General features: G+C 45.9%; 2 protein-coding genes across 2 annotated transcripts; one reads left to right on the forward strand and one right to left on the reverse strand.

Annotated features, from left to right (window-relative positions):
* Positions 1-3,354: 3,354 nt before the first annotated feature.
* LOC100833837 (nitrate regulatory gene2 protein) lies at positions 3,355-8,925 on the forward strand. The gene is made up of 4 exons (XM_003578481.4): positions 3,355-4,446; positions 4,566-4,771; positions 5,498-5,721; positions 7,793-8,925. The coding sequence occupies exons 1-4, from the start codon at positions 3,378-3,380 to the stop codon at positions 8,571-8,573; spliced, it is 2,280 nt and encodes a 759-aa protein (XP_003578529.2). The 5' UTR covers positions 3,355-3,377; the 3' UTR covers positions 8,574-8,925.
* A 348-nt stretch (positions 8,926-9,273) lies between these two features.
* On the reverse strand, positions 9,274-15,444 carry LOC100834146 (synaptotagmin-2). Its single transcript, XM_003578482.3, has 13 exons — positions 15,158-15,444; positions 13,671-13,800; positions 12,904-13,002; positions 12,742-12,792; positions 12,537-12,660; positions 11,819-11,937; positions 11,615-11,716; positions 11,455-11,529; positions 10,893-10,969; positions 10,568-10,814; positions 10,126-10,479; positions 9,893-10,024; positions 9,274-9,632 (listed from the first exon to the last, which is right to left on the reverse strand). Exons 2-13 carry the CDS (start codon positions 13,779-13,781, stop codon positions 9,504-9,506), a joined length of 1,620 nt encoding a protein of 539 aa, XP_003578530.1. The 5' UTR covers positions 13,782-13,800; positions 15,158-15,444; the 3' UTR covers positions 9,274-9,503.
* Positions 15,445-17,064: the final 1,620 nt, after the last annotated feature.

Genomic DNA, 17,064 nt, shown 5'->3' on the forward strand with positions numbered 1-17,064 from the left:
CACTTGCTCCCATCTTCATTGCCTGGTGATCAGCTCCCATCACCAAATCATTTTATCTTCACCAAATAGTTTTTTTTTTGAACGCATCTTCACCAAATAGTTTTGTAACCCACATGTTAAAAATAGTTCTGTAATATGTCAACCCGCTCTTTCTGAAAGCTTCCCCTTTTCTGAATGTGATACCAGTACGCAGCGGCGGTGCCAGAACTCTAATCCTATGTATTATGTGAAAAATTACCCTATTTCTATGGTTAGATGTAGCTTCGCCACTGCCAGTACGGAGACGCCGGACATAGCGCCCGGAGGGCCAGCGTTTAGGTGCTGCTCCCGTGAGCGCGAGGAGGCAGTGGGGCTGTGTCGACGGCATCTCCCTGGCCCTTTGGGTGCGTCGTTTCTGTGGAAGTCGCCTGCACGTCCGCGATTTCGGCCCCGTGTCGATCATGGTTCGGCCGGGTTTCAGTCTTTCAGATCGTTGTTCACAGTCTTTCAGTCTTACTGCTCCCTCCGTCCCAAAATGAGGGACATGTGGGTTACAAAACTATTCAAAGTAGTTATAGGCCTGAAATCTATATCTACTCGGACGGTGGATTTTCAAAGACAAACTACAGTATTTCAGTTAACTACGCCATGGCTGTAACATAAACAATCTGGTAGTTATATCGGAGCTAGAGCAGGCGGTGGTCGTACCATCAGCTGCTAGTAGGGCGCGTTTTCTAGATTTCGGTAATACTTTACGGGAGGATTCTGGCCGATCTCTTTCGTTTTGGTCGATTTTCCGATAACATGACCACCGAAGTATGTTTTTGGTCCATTTTTGTATGACCGAAGAAAACCACCGAAATCCCATGGTTTCTATTTCGTCCGATATCAGCATAACAGTACAGGGGTTTTAGTCGTTTTTGACTTGTGAAAAAAATAAGGGTGTTTTCGTGTGTTAGCACATGCTTCTTAGATTTTCGGTCATTCTCTGATATCTTGCCTTACAGTAAACATTTTCATGCACTGTTTGATTTTCGGTGCATTAACCCGTGGTACTCGTTTTCAGACCATTTTGGCCGGTTGAAAGAAATCATTATTGTCGGCGTTTTCATGCTACAACCCACATGTTTTGGGTGTTTGGTCGATTTTTCAATATTGTGACACCCGGATCATGTTTTGGGACGTCTTTGGCCGGTCGAATGAAATCACTGGCCATGCTTCTTGGAATTTCACTCCTTTTTCCAATACTGTAAGCATTGTACATGTTGTTGGCCGGTCAGAAAAAAAAATCACCTTTCTATGTTTTTAGTACACTACAGCCATGATTTTTTGGATTTTCGGCCGACTTGGATATTGTGGCCGTCGATAACATTATTGCACAGCTTTTGGTTTGTCAAAAAAATCACCGCGCTGGCTGTTTTTGTGGTATGTTGCCCACGTTTTTTTGGGTTTTCGGCAATTTTCTGATAACGTGGCCTCCGGTAAACATTTTTGGGCTGTTTTTGCCCGGCGGAAACAGACCTACGTTCTGAATTTTTTTTTCCCTGGGCTATAGCAATTTCGTGACCTCGACAAACGCTTTTGGTCTGTTTTTGGCTGCTCGAATGAATCACAGCTCCGGTCGTTTTCGTAGGCTACCCCGTGCTTTTTGTGTTTTTGGCCCTTTTTCTGACATCGTGACACTCGCTACACGTTTCAACAGAGTTTTTGGCCGGTCGAATAAAATAACCGTTCTAGGCGTTTTATTGGAGTCCACGTTTTTTGGTTTTCGGTCGCTTTTCGAAACCGATACCCCCAGTACCTATTTTTAGGCAGTTATCTGCTGATCGAAAAATTCTCCATTCCGTTATTTGGGTTTTCAGCTGATTTTCTGAAATCGTGACCCCAAGTACACGTTTTCTAGCAATTTTTGTCCGGTTAAAAAAAATTCACCATACTAGGTATTTACTCGGGCTGTAACCCACAATTTTTAGGCTTTCGGTTGATATTCCGATATCATGACCCATCACGGGGAGTTTTCATGGGCCATACCGAACGTTTTTTGGTTCGGCCGTTTTTCTGATATCATGACCCCTGTACAATATTTTGGTCGGTTTTTGGCCTGTTGAAAAAAAAAATCACCGTTCTAGGCATTTTCGGTGGGCTATAGCCCATGTTTTTTAGGTTTTCGACCGATTTTCTAATATCATATCTCCAAGTACACGTTTTCGGGACGCTTTTGGCCGATCGAATAAAAAACATCGTTTCATTGGCTAGCTCATGTTCTTTGTATTTCGGTCAACTTTCTGATATCTTGACCCTCGTTCCTCATTTTCGGTGAGCTTTTTTCGGGTAAAAAAAATTCACTGTTCCGAGTCTTTGATATGTATATAGCTCATATGTTTAGGTTTTCGTCCGACTTTCCATATCGTGATACCGATACACGTCCTCAGGGCATTTTTTTTGACATATTTTTTGATTTCGTGACCCATGGTACACGTTGTTAGGCTGTCGAAAAAATCATCATTTTGTGCTTTTTCTTGGGCTATGGCCCACGTTGTTAATTGGTTTTTCCGATTTACTCCACATTTACTTTTTTGGCTGTTATTTGTTGTCCACAAATTTTACAGCTTTTTTTTCTAGGATATATGTCATGTTTTGTTGGGTTTTCTTCCGATTATCCGATATCGTGTCCGTGATAAAAGCATCTAATTAGATGCTAGGCCAAGTATTAGTGCAACATACGTTGTGTCCGCTATTGGTTGAAATCACGTCAAGAACTAAAATTATACAGAAATTAGTGTAAATGTGATTAATTTTGTTTTCCAGGGCTTGCAAACCGAAAAAGAGGAGTACTGCTCAGTACTATCTACTCACCTATGGTTAGTTTTTGGCCATGTGGTTAGTCTAATCCTGGGCCCTGGGCCCTCGTGGCCAGTCGTGCGGACGCACCGTATATCCGGTACAGGTCACAAAAGCAAAAGTCGAACAGAGGCTCGGCCTTCCTTGGGGTCACAAAAAGCGATCGAAGCGAAAGGCAGTAGAACCGGTGCACCCTCGGGCACGCGCGCGCTAGCCGCTAGTAGCCCGCTCGCTACCACCATACGGCACGTCGGAACTCGGAAACCCGTCTCGCCGGGAGCGCAATTAACAGCGGCGCATCCGCGAATTCAAATCCCCCCACCAGCTGGCCGCGTGTTAATCGCCGATCAATCGCAATCCAGGGAGGGCATTGAATGTCTCAAACACCCCCCGACCCGGGAGCCGGAGATCTCCGGACGTCATCGCTTTGGCACGAGTGCGCGACCGTTGGTGACGCGGGGGCTGATGAACTCCCCACGCTGCCCCCGAGCCGCGCGGCAGCGGAAAGGGAAAGGCCGAGGGCATTGTGGAGGGAGCCCGAGAAAGACACCGGTCGCATGCACGCTGCTCCAAACACTGTCTCTCTCTCTACTCGGCCAGCCACACTCTACCTGTGTGCTGCTGCTGCTGCTCCACCTCACTGCACGCTGTGCCGCTGTTGCTGCGAGCCAAGCAGCCAGCCGGTTACTTTTCAGCTCCAGCTCCAGCTCCCACAGGCCACAGTCCCACTCTCCCTTGCAAGGAGGCGAGGTAAAAGGAAAGAGGCGTCAAGAGGGGGGAGGACTCAGAGGAGACTCAGCAGTGCAAACCAACGGTCACTGCCTACCTTAGCTAAGAATTTGGGCGTGTGTTTGGATCCTCAGAGAGAGAGAGAGAGAGAGAGAGTCGGCGGCGAGATGGGCTGCTGCCAATCGCGGCTGGAGCGGCAGGAGGCGGTGTCGCGGTGCAAGGCGCGGCGGCGGTACACAAAGCACCTGGTCCAGGCGCGCCGGGACATGGCGGCGGCGCATGCGCTCTACCTCCGCTCGCTGCGGGCCACGGGCGCCGCCCTGCTCCAGTTCGCCACCGCCGAGGCCGATTCCTATCCGCGCCCCCTCCACCCGCCCACGGCTCCGCCCTCCCCCCCGCCGCCGCCTCCTCCCCCTCCGCCGCCGCCCCCGCTCCCGCCGCTAAGCCCCACCCCGACCACCACCTCCTGGACGACAACCTCTTCCTCGATCAGCGCGTCCCAAATCCTGCCCCCTCCGCCGCCGCCCCCAATGCCGTCCAGCTGGGACTTCTGGGACCCCTTCGCGCCCTCATCCTCCCGCTCCCCCGCCGACGATGTCGACTGGGACGACGCCGCATCCACCATCGACGCCCCCACGGCCACCGCGCCGCCCGTCGTCACTGCCGCCGCCGCAACAGCCCCCGCCCCGGCCCCGTCTGTCGTCACCACCACTTCCACCCAGAGCGAGCTCACAGTCGTCGCCGTGCCCCGCGGAGCCACCGGGAAGAAGGACCTCGCTGAGATCGCCACCGAGCTGGACGAGTACTTCCTCAAGGCGGCCGACGCCGGCGCCCGTGTCGCCGCGCTTCTCGAGGCCCCCATCTGCGAGCTTCCCGAGACCAACCACAGCCTCCCAGGCAAGACAAATCAATAGATCGACTCGCTTTTGATCGACTAATTCCTCCCTTGTGCTCACATTTCGCTTATTTCTGACGAATCTCTTTGCTACGTGCGATGGGATTAACTGATGTTTCAGGGAGGGTGCTGAGCTATGGCAAGAACTTGAAGCCGGTGGGGTGGTCCTGGGGTGGAGGAGGGTATGGAAAAGGTAGCAATGGCTTCTCCAGGTTCGGGGGAGGAGACGAAGGGATGGGCAATGGGGGAGGCTGTGGAATACTTAGCCACTCCTCCACCGTGGAGAGGCTCTACGCCTGGGAGAAGAAGCTGTTTCTTGAGGTCAAGGTGCGTGAATCGTGTTGAATCTGTAACTTCATTATGAGTAGCTTGAACTTTGAATCGTCAAACTGTACAGTAGCTTGAACAGACATATTCATCGAAATGTATACCTTGGCTAGATCTCAAGGATTGAATGAGTGGCTTACTGCTTTTGAGGAGTAGCCTCCTTTTACAGTGTTGCTAGCAGTAGCCAGTACTCTTGATTATTATCATATTATGCTGTGACGAGAGATACTAAGAATGATTCAGTGGGGTGGCAATTGGTTTTGTCTGAAGAAAAGTACCTAGTGGGCACATGTATACTAATTGCATAGTGTGTTCAGTTAGCAGTAGTTTATGCCCCAGTGTCAGGAGCTTCTGTAAATATGATATGCACTGTAAGTGCTTTTGGATTCTTCCAAGTAGAAAGATGATCTTTGTGCTTTATTTTATCTCAATTGTATAATCATGAAAGGCTTAGTCGGTGAGGAGCTGTAAAGATTGGAATTTTAAGTGATTTGTGTTCTCTGAATGCTGTTTTCTGTGCCATGGTAAAGATAGTGTGTTTAAGTTCCTCTGATCGTCCTTTAGTAAGTAATCATGAAATGTCAGCTTTATTTACAACTTTAAAGATAGAAATTCTTATGATCCTTTTGATAGGACATGACTTTGCAGTGTTTTCCCCTTTTCTTACATCAATACTTGGCAGATATTTCTGTGACACTTTCTCTAACTGAGCAACCAATCTGGCAGAGTTATGAGGGGTTTAAGCAGGAGCATGACAAGAAGGTGGGGCTGCTGAGGAAGCAGGAGGTGAGAGGTGTGGACTACCTGAAGATGGAAAAGAACAGGATGGAGATGGAGAGCCTGGAATCCAAGATGCTGGTGGCCACTCAGTCCATCGACACCACCACCTCCGAGATCATTAGGCTGAGAGAATCGGAGCTATTTCCTCAGCTTCTTGAGCTGGTTGCTGGGTCAGTACAGCACTATCCTTCATCAGTTCACCCATCTACTCTTTTGTAGTTCTTTGCATACTTTCATGTCAGCTTGGTGGTGTGGCTATGCTAGACTAGTATGGGGCACAGTACTAGGCTTTCCGAAGCGGGGCCTGTGAGAACAGCAGAGCCATTAGTTCTTTACCCTTTTGATCCTATCGACGTCAGCTTCGCACCATGCTGCTGTTTTTCTTTGATCCTCTCTACTCATCTAAATGCACCTTTGGCACTATACCAAGTCACTTTTCACTGATATGGGTGAGCATTCAAGTAGTGAAGTAGTGTGGCGTAGTGCTGTGCTGGTGGGATCTCCATGTTTAGACCGCCCTGACTGAATCTTCTGTTCATTGATTTTGGTCAGTATACTAGCTAGACCTGCTGGGAGATCTCCCAGCCCCCGGCATCATTGCACATCAGGCCTTTGAGGTGATAGCGGTGGTTGACATTCCATTGCTTGATCCTATGAGTCTGATGATTAGTAGTGATTCTTTTTACTGCAATTGGAACTGTCTTTAGGAAGTTTGTTTTTGAACATCTAGCTGGCTAGTTCATTGTTTTTTGAGTGAATTTCACAGAACCACAGGTTTTGAGGCAGACTTCTCAACAAGCACGTACTTTTGCTAATTTGTCCGCAAAACCACACGTTTTGTGTCCCAACTGTCTCACTGCACCCAAAACAATGGTTTAAGCGCAATTGACGGTATTTCTTACATGTGGGTACTGTGTGTCAGACGCGATGCTTTTTCATCAAACCCCTTGCCTTTTTTTCTTTTTTTTTGCCTCGTCCTCTCTTTTTTCTTCTTCTTCTTCTACCAATGGAACTGGCCAGCTGCGGCATCCCTGCCTGCTGCCCGCCGCCCGCCCTCCGCGCTGCCCACCGCCCGCCCTACCTGCTGCCCGCCCGGCCGCCCCGCCCTCCCTGCTGCCAGCCGACCGCCACCCCGCCCTCCGCGCTGACCGCCGCCCCGCCCAAGCTACTGCCCGCCAGCCACCCTGCTGCCTCCCGCCCCCCTGCCGGACCTGGTTCACCTCCTTCATCCCCTTCTTCAGCTGCAGCTTCCCGTGATGTACGTCTTGATGCCCACCGGCACCGAGGAAGACGGCCTGAGGGCGATGAGCGCCCTGCACGCCGGCCATGCCGCTGCTGGTGGGGTTGAGGCCCCAAGCGACACAGCTGCCAGGCCTGGCTGGCGAAGCCATGAAGGCCAGCGAGAGGGACGCCGTGGCGTCGTCGTAGGTCCAGTGGAGTGCCATAGGGTAGCCCCCAGCTGCGGGACTGCCATAGGTGGTAGAAGAAGAAGAGAGGAGGGGCAAAAAAAGAAAAAAGGGCAAGGGGTTTGATGAAAAAAGCGTCCCGTCTGACATGTGGGACCCACATGTAAGAAATACCGTCAAGAGCGCTTAAACCAGTGTTTTGGGTGCGGTGAGACAGTTGGACACAAAAACCACGTGTGGTTTTGCGGACAAATTAGCAAAAGTACGTGCTTGTTGAGAAGCCTGCCTCAAAACCTGTGGTTCTGTGAAATTTACTCTTGTTTTTTGATGAACTTTGCTTAATAAAGGAAAAGGAGAAAAGATCATTTGAGTTCCTTGTTCGTGGCACCTCTGCTTTGGTATCAGCAATTGTGTGTCTCACTTGGACTTCTGAAGTTCGCATGTCGTTTTTCATCAAGGACATGATGAGCTAAACTCAGTGTATTCTTTGTCTAACATCATTACATCTCTAAAGGAAAGAGGTACTTTGGTACTATTATCAAATACAAGTTCATACATCTACTTTGCAGACCATGTTTGTTTGTAGTACTACATAATTGAAGTACTATCAATTACTCAGTGTCGTTAGTGCACTTTACTTCAGTTAATTCTGTACTAGAATACAAGCTATCCCCTGTTGCAGTTTGAAGGGGGCTCCTATGAATATATATCAATACACTCGAAGTACAAGTCAGATACCCTGACACATCATTTATTTCCTGCAGTACATTTTCCTCTCTTTAGCAATATGTATATTTTTTCTGTTCTCATGTATATTTCCTTTTGTGAATTCCAGCTTGATGAGCATGTGGAGGGGCATGTATGAGTGCCATCAAGTGCAGACCCACATGGTGCAGCAGCTTGAATACCTCACCAGTTCCTTGAGTACAAACCCAACTTCCAATGCCCATCGGCAAGCAGCTCTCCAGCTTGAGATAGAGGTGGATAGGTGGTACTCAGCATTCTGTAGTCTGGTTAAGTCCCAGAGGGATTATGTCTACTCATTGACCGGCTGGCTTCGCCTCTCCCTGTTCCAATGCCATCACAATCCACTTATCAAAAATATTCAGAACTCTGATATCTACAGCTTGTGTGAGGAATGGCAGTTAGCTATTGACCGAATCCCCGATAAGGTGGCTTCAGAAGGGATCAAAACTCTCCTAACAGTGATCCATGCTATTGTAGTCCAGCAAGCAGAGGAGCAAAAGGAAAAGAAGAGGTCAGAAGCTGCATTCAAAGAATTCGAGAAGAAGACGGAGGAACTGAGATCCCTGGAGGCCAAATATGGGCCGTACTCTGCTGAAGGTCATGGAGAAATGACACGGAAGTTGCCGGTATCAGAAAAGCGGGCAAAGGTGGAGACCTTGAGAAACAGGGCAGATGAGGAGAAGAGCAAGTACCAGAAGAGCGTTGGCGTCACGAGAGCAATGACTTTGAACAACCTTCAGACAGGCTTCCCCAATGTTTTCCAGGCAATGACAGGCTTTGCCAGCGTCTGCATGGAGGCGTTCGAGTCGGTGTACAACTTCAAGCGGAGCTCAGACCGTGTCCTTGACATGAAGAGGCTGCTGACCTGAGTGTGCCATTGCCCCAAGTTGGTGTAGGTCACTGTATAAAATGTATACAGTTGTAAACTTCTAGTGTAATTGTAGGCTGGAGAAGTCTGATTTACTAGCCTGGTACCTGGTTCTTACTCCATGGCACTAGCGTAGTAGGCACAGAAATGCTTCGAGCTCATTTACTTGCTGTAAATGAACTTGCGCCTTGCTTTTCCTTTTTGTGTGACGAAGAGGTGTTTTTATCTGTTATCGATTCAAAATCAGGCTGGTTTAAAGTGGTTAATGGTCTGTGTGTGGAGACTGGAGATGTTCCGATTTTGGTAGCAGATGACAGCAGTTATTTTGTAATGTACGGAGTAGCATTCAGCCATTTTTTTCGCTATTGCATCAGGCTCCACCGACCACGGCGCCTTATATCGCCTGCAATAATCCTCGGTGCCCTTCCCGCTCAATGAACTACTACCTCGTCTCAAATTTGCCAAATACGGATGTATCTATGTGTAAAAAGTGTATAAGTATATGTAATATTTTGACAAGTAATTCCGACCGGAGAGAGAGTAGTAAAATCCTACTCCCCTCAACGAGATCTGATAGTTAAAAATGCAAACTAAGAGCAGTTTGCACCATCTGAGCGGACACAGGTTGCATAATAATAATACAACAGGGTTATGTTCCTGCATATAGATAGTTAAAACTGCAAACTAAGAGGAGCACACCCTGTCATCACAAAGAAGCTATAATTCCATTTCCGTTGTCAATAACAAGTCTAGGTTGTCTGAAGAAAACATTCGAGTCATTAACAGAAAATCCCAACAAGATGAAACAGATGTCTAGAAACAAAGGAAATATCTACATGGACTCCAATTACAGGTATTCAAGGACTGCTTTATGGCATGGGTTCTCCATGTACCTCGCAACGCCCAAGCATTGCCACTTTCCGCACAGGTCCTATGAAGTTCTCCACTGCAACTCAATTTGTATCTGCCCATTTTTCGAGTCGATGAGATGGTACTTTTCGTTAATCCGCTTGTTGCTGATCACGTCTGCCAGGCTTATATCAATGTAGCCCAAGGTTTCCTGTAGCAACATAATATAAGCATCAGGGTAAGACAGTTTCAGACAACCCAAGAATGTACAGAAGAAAGACATACAAATTGAATGATTAAAGTATCAAATAAACAATGGAGAATAGATGTAAAAAAAGAAACTGATGTAAGCAGCAAGTAGTGAGCTTGACGATGGTGACAAGTCACGAAACATCTGTTCTAAACTAAAATTGAGGTTCTCTGTTATTATTATTTCCCCTAATCAAGTTGCAGAGCAACCAAAAATCATACCTTGCCATGTAATATCCCTTTCTTTCCAGCTTTACTTAGGACTTGAACGTGCAACTTATCGTTTGTAGGTGGCTCCTCACAAACAAACTCAAATTCATCCTCCCACCGTGGATCCCTATTCTTCTTGATAACCTGGTAGAGAGGAAGGAATTTGGGTGCCATGCAGCATGAAATCATATCAGAACATTTCCAAATTGTGATGTTAAAGTGCATATACGGAAAGTCATAAATACCTTTGTCTTCTTCTCTTCTCCTTTAAAAATTATCTTCGCGTATGGGTTTGTGTGATGCTTCCCTTCAAGATCTTGAGCTTCATGAACAATAACATAGAGCAGCCCACCACCAGCTGGAGTGTCTTCTGGTGCTTTTTGTACTTCATCAGTACCATCCATGCTCTCTTTCTCCATATCTTCTTCCTTGAAAGGCTTATATGTCAGCTCCAGAGTAATCTGACCACGAGATTTCTCATTTTGTATATCATTTGGATCCATGGTCTTCAGTAAGTTAAGATTTGTAACTTTAGTCTCCTCTGGGGGAAGGTCTTTCAACAGAACCCTGTTCATGCCCATCTTTTCATGTTTTCCAACCTAGACATATCACAGAAATAACTGATTATTCTTTGGTAACATATAAGATGAAACACTACAGCAGATTCATAAACAAAACAAGCCATGCCTGTTCCCAGTCGAAGACATTAATTTCCAGAGACTGGTTTTCTGGATCTGTTACAACAAATTTGAAATCTTCATTCCACTCTGGATTGAGATTGCTGCGCTTTACGGTTGTTTTCTTGGATGGAAGCTTGTCATCTGACATCTTAAGTTTTGCATATGGGTCTGATTTACCCAACAGATCCTTCTTTTTCAGATTTTGAGCCCTTACAACCTTCACAAGTAGAATTCCAACAGGCCTCTTCGATGCTCTGGGAATACGCGGAAAACCATTAGCAACAAATATTCTAAAAACAATAACCAAACAACCAAAGTGGTGAGGAATTTACTTTGAAGGATCCATTATAGGGACTTCCAGTGTCTTTGGCCACAAGTACATGCTCGCAACTTGCTTCTTGATGGTCTCCTGCAAATACACAAAACAGAATAGTTGAGGGCGAAGCAAGATACGACACTTCAGGTTTCAGAAATGCAGCACACACTGCAATGAGTGAACTAGACACCGAATAGTAACAACAAATATAGGCTATCGACATGTAATTATAACAAGGAGGAAATCTAGCTCTGGGTACGCAAAAATGTCATTTTGTATGAGCGCTTAAGCACATGCAGATCAATAACAGGGTGAAGATACAGTAGCATATCATAAGTTTGATGTGAATATTAAAGAGTTGTGGCAATTCATTCATTCTCACCCACCGGAGCTTTCGCACCTGCGCAAGTCATGTGCCTTTTAGACATTGACAGTGCTCGGCCAGTGGCCCAGGATTTGGTCGATTCCATCATCAATTTATGATGGTGCACAGCAAATTTGATGAGTGAATACCTAACTTAAGTGTGATAAATAAAGAAACTTAAACATGAGAAATTCAGAATGGGAGTCGGGAATACCTGAACAAATCTATAAAGAACAGGGATAGCCATTAAATCTGCTCCAAAAAGTTTTAGCCCAAAATCAACATGAGGCTGCAAAACCAATTAGAACTAGTAAAAAACTATTAAAAAAAGTGGATCAGCAGCGTAGTAAAAATACAAGCAATCATTTGCAGACCTTCTCCATAAGAGAGACAAGGATGTTAGCAAAGCAAGGGAATGTAGGCACCAACGGCTTCAGAGTAATACGAGGTGAAGCAAAGACTTGCAGATCCACAATCTAAAAGAGCATACAAAAAAAAAGGCATCACTAGGTTAAATTCAACAAATCACATAGGTAAGCATTAAACTTCAGCTCATGACACTATGACAGAAAGAATACCTGTACAGTTGCTTTCAATCCATAAGCCTTTGCAACAACGGTGATATTCGGATTTGCAGCCCACTTGAGAGATGGTTCCATTATCAACTCTTTTTCTTCTGTGACATAGACTTTCATTCCTGGGGAGTGCATCAAGTGTAAAACAATTGACATCACACATAATCAATCTGACGTAACACCAGGATATGAAGAGAGTTCAAAGGACATCATTATCACAAGCATACACCTAAATGCCAACAACTATCCACGGAAAAACGGAAGGCAGCAGTCCTTATAAATGCGGCGTCCTATGTTATACACAGCATGTAGCAGATTAACTAGAGTGGAAGCAATCTCTCCATATTACATATCATCAGCAATACTAGGTTCTAAAAACATGACTACTTTCAAAGGTGTTAATTTCATTACACATGAACCTACATAGTGATACAACTACAACTCAGGAAGTCGATAGAGAACTCAAACTCAACAATCGCCATATAAAGAGGGTACAGCTGTTTACAGCCAAGTCAAGCAAAATATGTCGCATCTTATTACTATTACTACAAAAGGAAATGTTTGGAACAAAGACCATGTAAAATACAGCTGTATTCTGCATGTGTAGGAAAAAAAAAGAACACGATACTACTAACCTTATTTTAGCCAAAGAATCTAACCTTATTTTAACCTTTCTACCAAAGCAGAACCTAGTGCCTTATGTCTAAAGAATACTACTGACCTTGAAAAGTGGGTGGTAAGCTACCCAGAGTAAGTGCTTCGAACTCAACAGAATCTATCTTATATTTTTCAGTGTTCTCTTTAATAATTGGTTTTGCAATATCCTGCACAGTTCTGCAGATAGCCTACAGGAGAAATAGTAATGAAAGTTTAGTGTCAACCAGAGATAAACATCTCGTGCTCAGAGAATTGACACCAGCAAGTACCTTGTCAAGATAAGGCCACATCAATTCCAAAAACCTGTTCAGCCAATCAATCTAACAACCAAAAGGAGGGAAATGAGGATATATAATAGCTAAACTGGTATTGCTTGAGTAAATGAGTTTATTCAGCAAGTAGCTGCTAGCTTGAAATATGGGGAAGCATACTCTATCATAGTCAGGATTCTTGACCCACATGGGAATTTCAGGAAGGATGCCATCCAAAGATTTCGTGTCATATTCCACAAGTGGGCGAACGTTGACATCCTGAATGGTAATAAGAAAATTTACCACAATGTAATACTGAGTTTGAACATAATAAACATCACATATCAGTTATAAGCAAGTGGAGAACGGATGTGTTTGAGAAAAGGAAAACATATGAAATTAGGCAGAATTTGAAAACAAAGCAGACTAACCACTAAAATAATGAAGATTTACATCCTTTGAAAGATGCACGTATTACTCAAACCCAAAAGCTGCAACATGATAAAGATGACCATATCCAGCAAACTCAAAATAGACCAACGTATTCTTCACAGGTTCTGATATTTTATAATCTAGAGAACAGATGGTTTTACTGAACAGAGATCCTTGGATCATTCATGGAGCCACAAAAGTTGCCAAAATGAGGTAGTTTTCGAGTTTACAACAGTGACTGCTACATTATTGATTTTGGGGATACAGTTAACTTATGCGACAACACCATATGTTGCCATGCATGGGACTTGGGAGGCAAACACCGTGGCCCCAATCTATTCAAGTATACAATGTATCAAATGTACATGCATACATAGAGTATCAGGGAAAGGTAGTGTTTGAAAACACAAAAATCAAACAATAGAATACTTAAGTCATGGGTTAGATCCACATACATCAAGGCAATGATAATAGAAAGTAAGAAAAAAGAGGTTCGATCAAAGAAAATTCCCCACCTTGACATCAGTTGGCTGGAAGTAGATGAAGAAGTAGTACCCAATAACAATACCAGCTGAGAATCCAAAGCCAAATCCAGAGAAACCAAGCACTGTGCTGATTACGCCCATCTTTTATTGCTTCTAAGACCTGAAAACGCATGCCAGCTTTCTATAACAAGTTCCAAAACCAATTACACAAAATAGTCAAATAAAAAAACATTAAAAGAATACTTCTAAATTGCCAAGGGACAACCAGAAGCAGCAAACTTCATAGCACCAACCTTCCACCCTATTCTTTTCTGCAATATCCTATTCAATATGCAGATGGCATGAAAATACCCCAAATACCACAAGCAGATTAACACTGCTTCTGAAAAGCGGCGTAAAGCAACTTCCCACACTAGAAACTGGAAAGGCCCCATCAGTGCAGATTCCACCACAGTATGGAATTAACACATCAGCGCACATATACAAAAGACTAAGTGGAAAGTTCTTTAAATTAGTGAAAACGACAGGCTGATTATTGCTAAAACAAAGCTTAGCACAGCTAATGCCAATTGGTTTGATAACAGTAACAAGATAAAGGTACTTGGGGCAAGGAGAATAGCTGTAGCTTTCGAGTTGATCATACCGCTTTCAGAATAATATAGGGTGGCACTACCAAGTTGCATGGTGGAGGAAAAGAACCTCGAAGGTGGCACTTTGGCAGATTGCTCTTGCTCAAGAGGCTGGTTAGTGCTATAATCTTTGCTTTTAAGGCAGGTTTCGGATTTGGGGTCAAATCAGGAACGGTCAATTGAATCTCCCAATAAAAAATAAAGGGGTGAGGAAACTGCTCAGAGAGAAAAAACGTATATAGGTAATCTTAGTCTTCCCCAAAATAATAATTTCTTCGAAATTGTTAGGTCAAATCAAACTGATGAACCAAAACAGGCAATTTAAAGGAGAGCTGCATGAAGTTTACAGGGTTCGCGTACTGCCGGGACAACAAATCCGTACTGCTACATACAACTACATCCAAATGGAGGAAAAACAAGGGTGCTGCATTTATCCATTCACCACGTATGCTCAGGGCAAACATGATCTGATCATGACAATGAAAGCATTGTGACGCGTAACAGCAATTCAATGAAATCGCACAGATGCGCCACCAAACCGATGGATCAAAGCCTTCGACATCTAACGCCCACCTGACATCAGCGACGCCGAAGGATCGGGGTCACCTTCCGCGAGTTGTTGTCCGCCTCGAAGCGGATCAGATTAACTACACCTAGCACAGAGAAACCTACACGAATCCACCGACAGCCGCAGCAGAGAACAACGCCCCCACACATTCAAAATCTCCGAACCTACGGGTACGAACTCGACCAGGTAGCCCCCCGCCCCAAACTCGTGCATGCAACGGAAAATCATTGGATCGCCCGAACGCGGCGGCAGGGACGAACGAACGATGCGAACGATGGGGAGGGAAAGAGAGAGGGAGGGAGGGAGAGGCGAGGACGAACCAGAGTGGCCGGCGGGCGAGGTCGCGTTCCGTTCGTTGGTGAAGGATCTCACGGTTCAGGGGGAGGCGCGGCAGGCTGCCATGGAACGCGGTGGGGGCTCGTCAGAGGGGGAGAGATCCTTCGGTTTCCTGGGTTGGGTTGGACGGGACGGGGGCACGGGGCGGAGCGGAGGGGAAGGCGGAGGAATCGAATGTGTCTGGGAGAACGGGACGGAAATGCAGAGAGAGAGGGATGGAGGCCTCGGGCTCGGGCGCTTCTCGGCAGTCGGCACGTTGCGGCACACGCGGCCGCGATCCGATGTGGGGGATTTTAGCAGAAGCGACGCCTAATTAAACGGGGGTGACGCGGTACTCCTCTGTGTGCCGCTGTTGCGTGGGCCAGAGCACGCCTTGCCAGCTCGGCATGTGCCGGGGTGGGTGTTCAGGAGTGAGGGGCTCCGACAGTTGCTGAGGACGGTCGATTCGTTTGCATAAGTTTTGCTTCTCCTATTCTGCCGTTTGTTTGTTTTGTTTTGTTTTGTTTAGATGTTGCGGCAGAACATAAGGCGCACAAAGGCATCTCAACGAGACAACACCTACACATATATTGAGCTTACGTACCAATATTTGTTAGCTATACACAAATATAAGATCAGGTCCACAAGTGCTTACAGAATTTCGTACGGAGTACTATTCTTATTCAGTGATTGAAGCCGCTGCAAATCTGTGACCGTTTGATGGATCCAAATGAATCGGCGTGAGGATGAGGTCACGGCTTTGCTGCATGGCTTAGCAGCGACGACGAGGCACCAATCAATCATCGATCGATCCACCCGGTCCGGGCAGTCAGAATCACGTACTCGTGCTAGACACGGACAGCGCGCGGGCGATCGTGTCCCCTCGTGCAGCAGCCAACAGTGCTCCGAGAACGACGTGGATTCATGCTTCGGCTCCCGGGTCGTCGTGAAGTTTTCCGGAGCATGAACGTGAAGACAAATGGCGATCGTTGTCCAGCGTCGGACCGGCCAAGTGTCGGCAACGTCGGATAAGATCGCGAATAGCATATCTGACGAAGACGTTGCGTCGTCCGAAGAAATTTGTCTGGATAGGAAAGAGCGAAAGATCGGTCAAGCGAGCGCATCTCACGTGCTGCCAGATGGAAGCAAATGGGCCTTGAGGCGTGAGCCAGTGAGCTGATCTCCTTGACAATTCTACGGCCCAAGGCCTGTACGTCCCTCTTCGTGCCAGGATGGTACGTTCGTTTGCAACAGCCATCTTTCGTACACAAGGTGGGCCAAGCAGGTGACCGTCCAAACTTAAAGCAATCCCCGCGCTTTATGCCACCGGCACGAGGAAAATTGAAAGCGCACCAGAAGCACAAGTCCGTGACCGTGCACCCACAAACCCACACGGAGTCGGAAATAAATCTTTACCTCCTAATCCTGGAGTTATCTGAAGTTGGTACCCTCTCCTTGATAATCCGATCGATACCTCGGGGAACTAAACCTCGTTAGCGCTTGTTCGTTTTCCAAAAATTCCCCTTGTACTGAGGGGGAGTGGGAGGGATTAAAGGAAAAATGAACTACATTTCCTCTCAATCCCTGCCAATCCTTTTGTTCTATGGGGTTTGGGCACAACCGAACGAAGCCTTAAGGGCATGTACAATGGTTGATAAGACTGACTTATCTTAAGTGTTCCACGACATTTAGAAAAGGCAACAAAATATGTTGTACAATGGGTTATCTCTTAATGTTATATCTCAAAATTACTGATTAGATGAATAAAATTAACTAAATAAATGCTAAGAAAAGGCAAAATCCAGTACAATGGGAAATTTGACTTATCTTTGACTTATCATTCTTATGAAGAGATCATCTCTTAATTAAGAAAAGACTTGTGACTTTTTTTTATTTCTCTCTCTTTCACGTC

The sequence above is a fragment of the Brachypodium distachyon genome, chromosome 4 (assembly GCF_000005505.3).
Source record: "Brachypodium distachyon strain Bd21 chromosome 4, Brachypodium_distachyon_v3.0, whole genome shotgun sequence".
NCBI lineage: Eukaryota > Viridiplantae > Streptophyta > Magnoliopsida > Poales > Poaceae > Brachypodium > Brachypodium distachyon.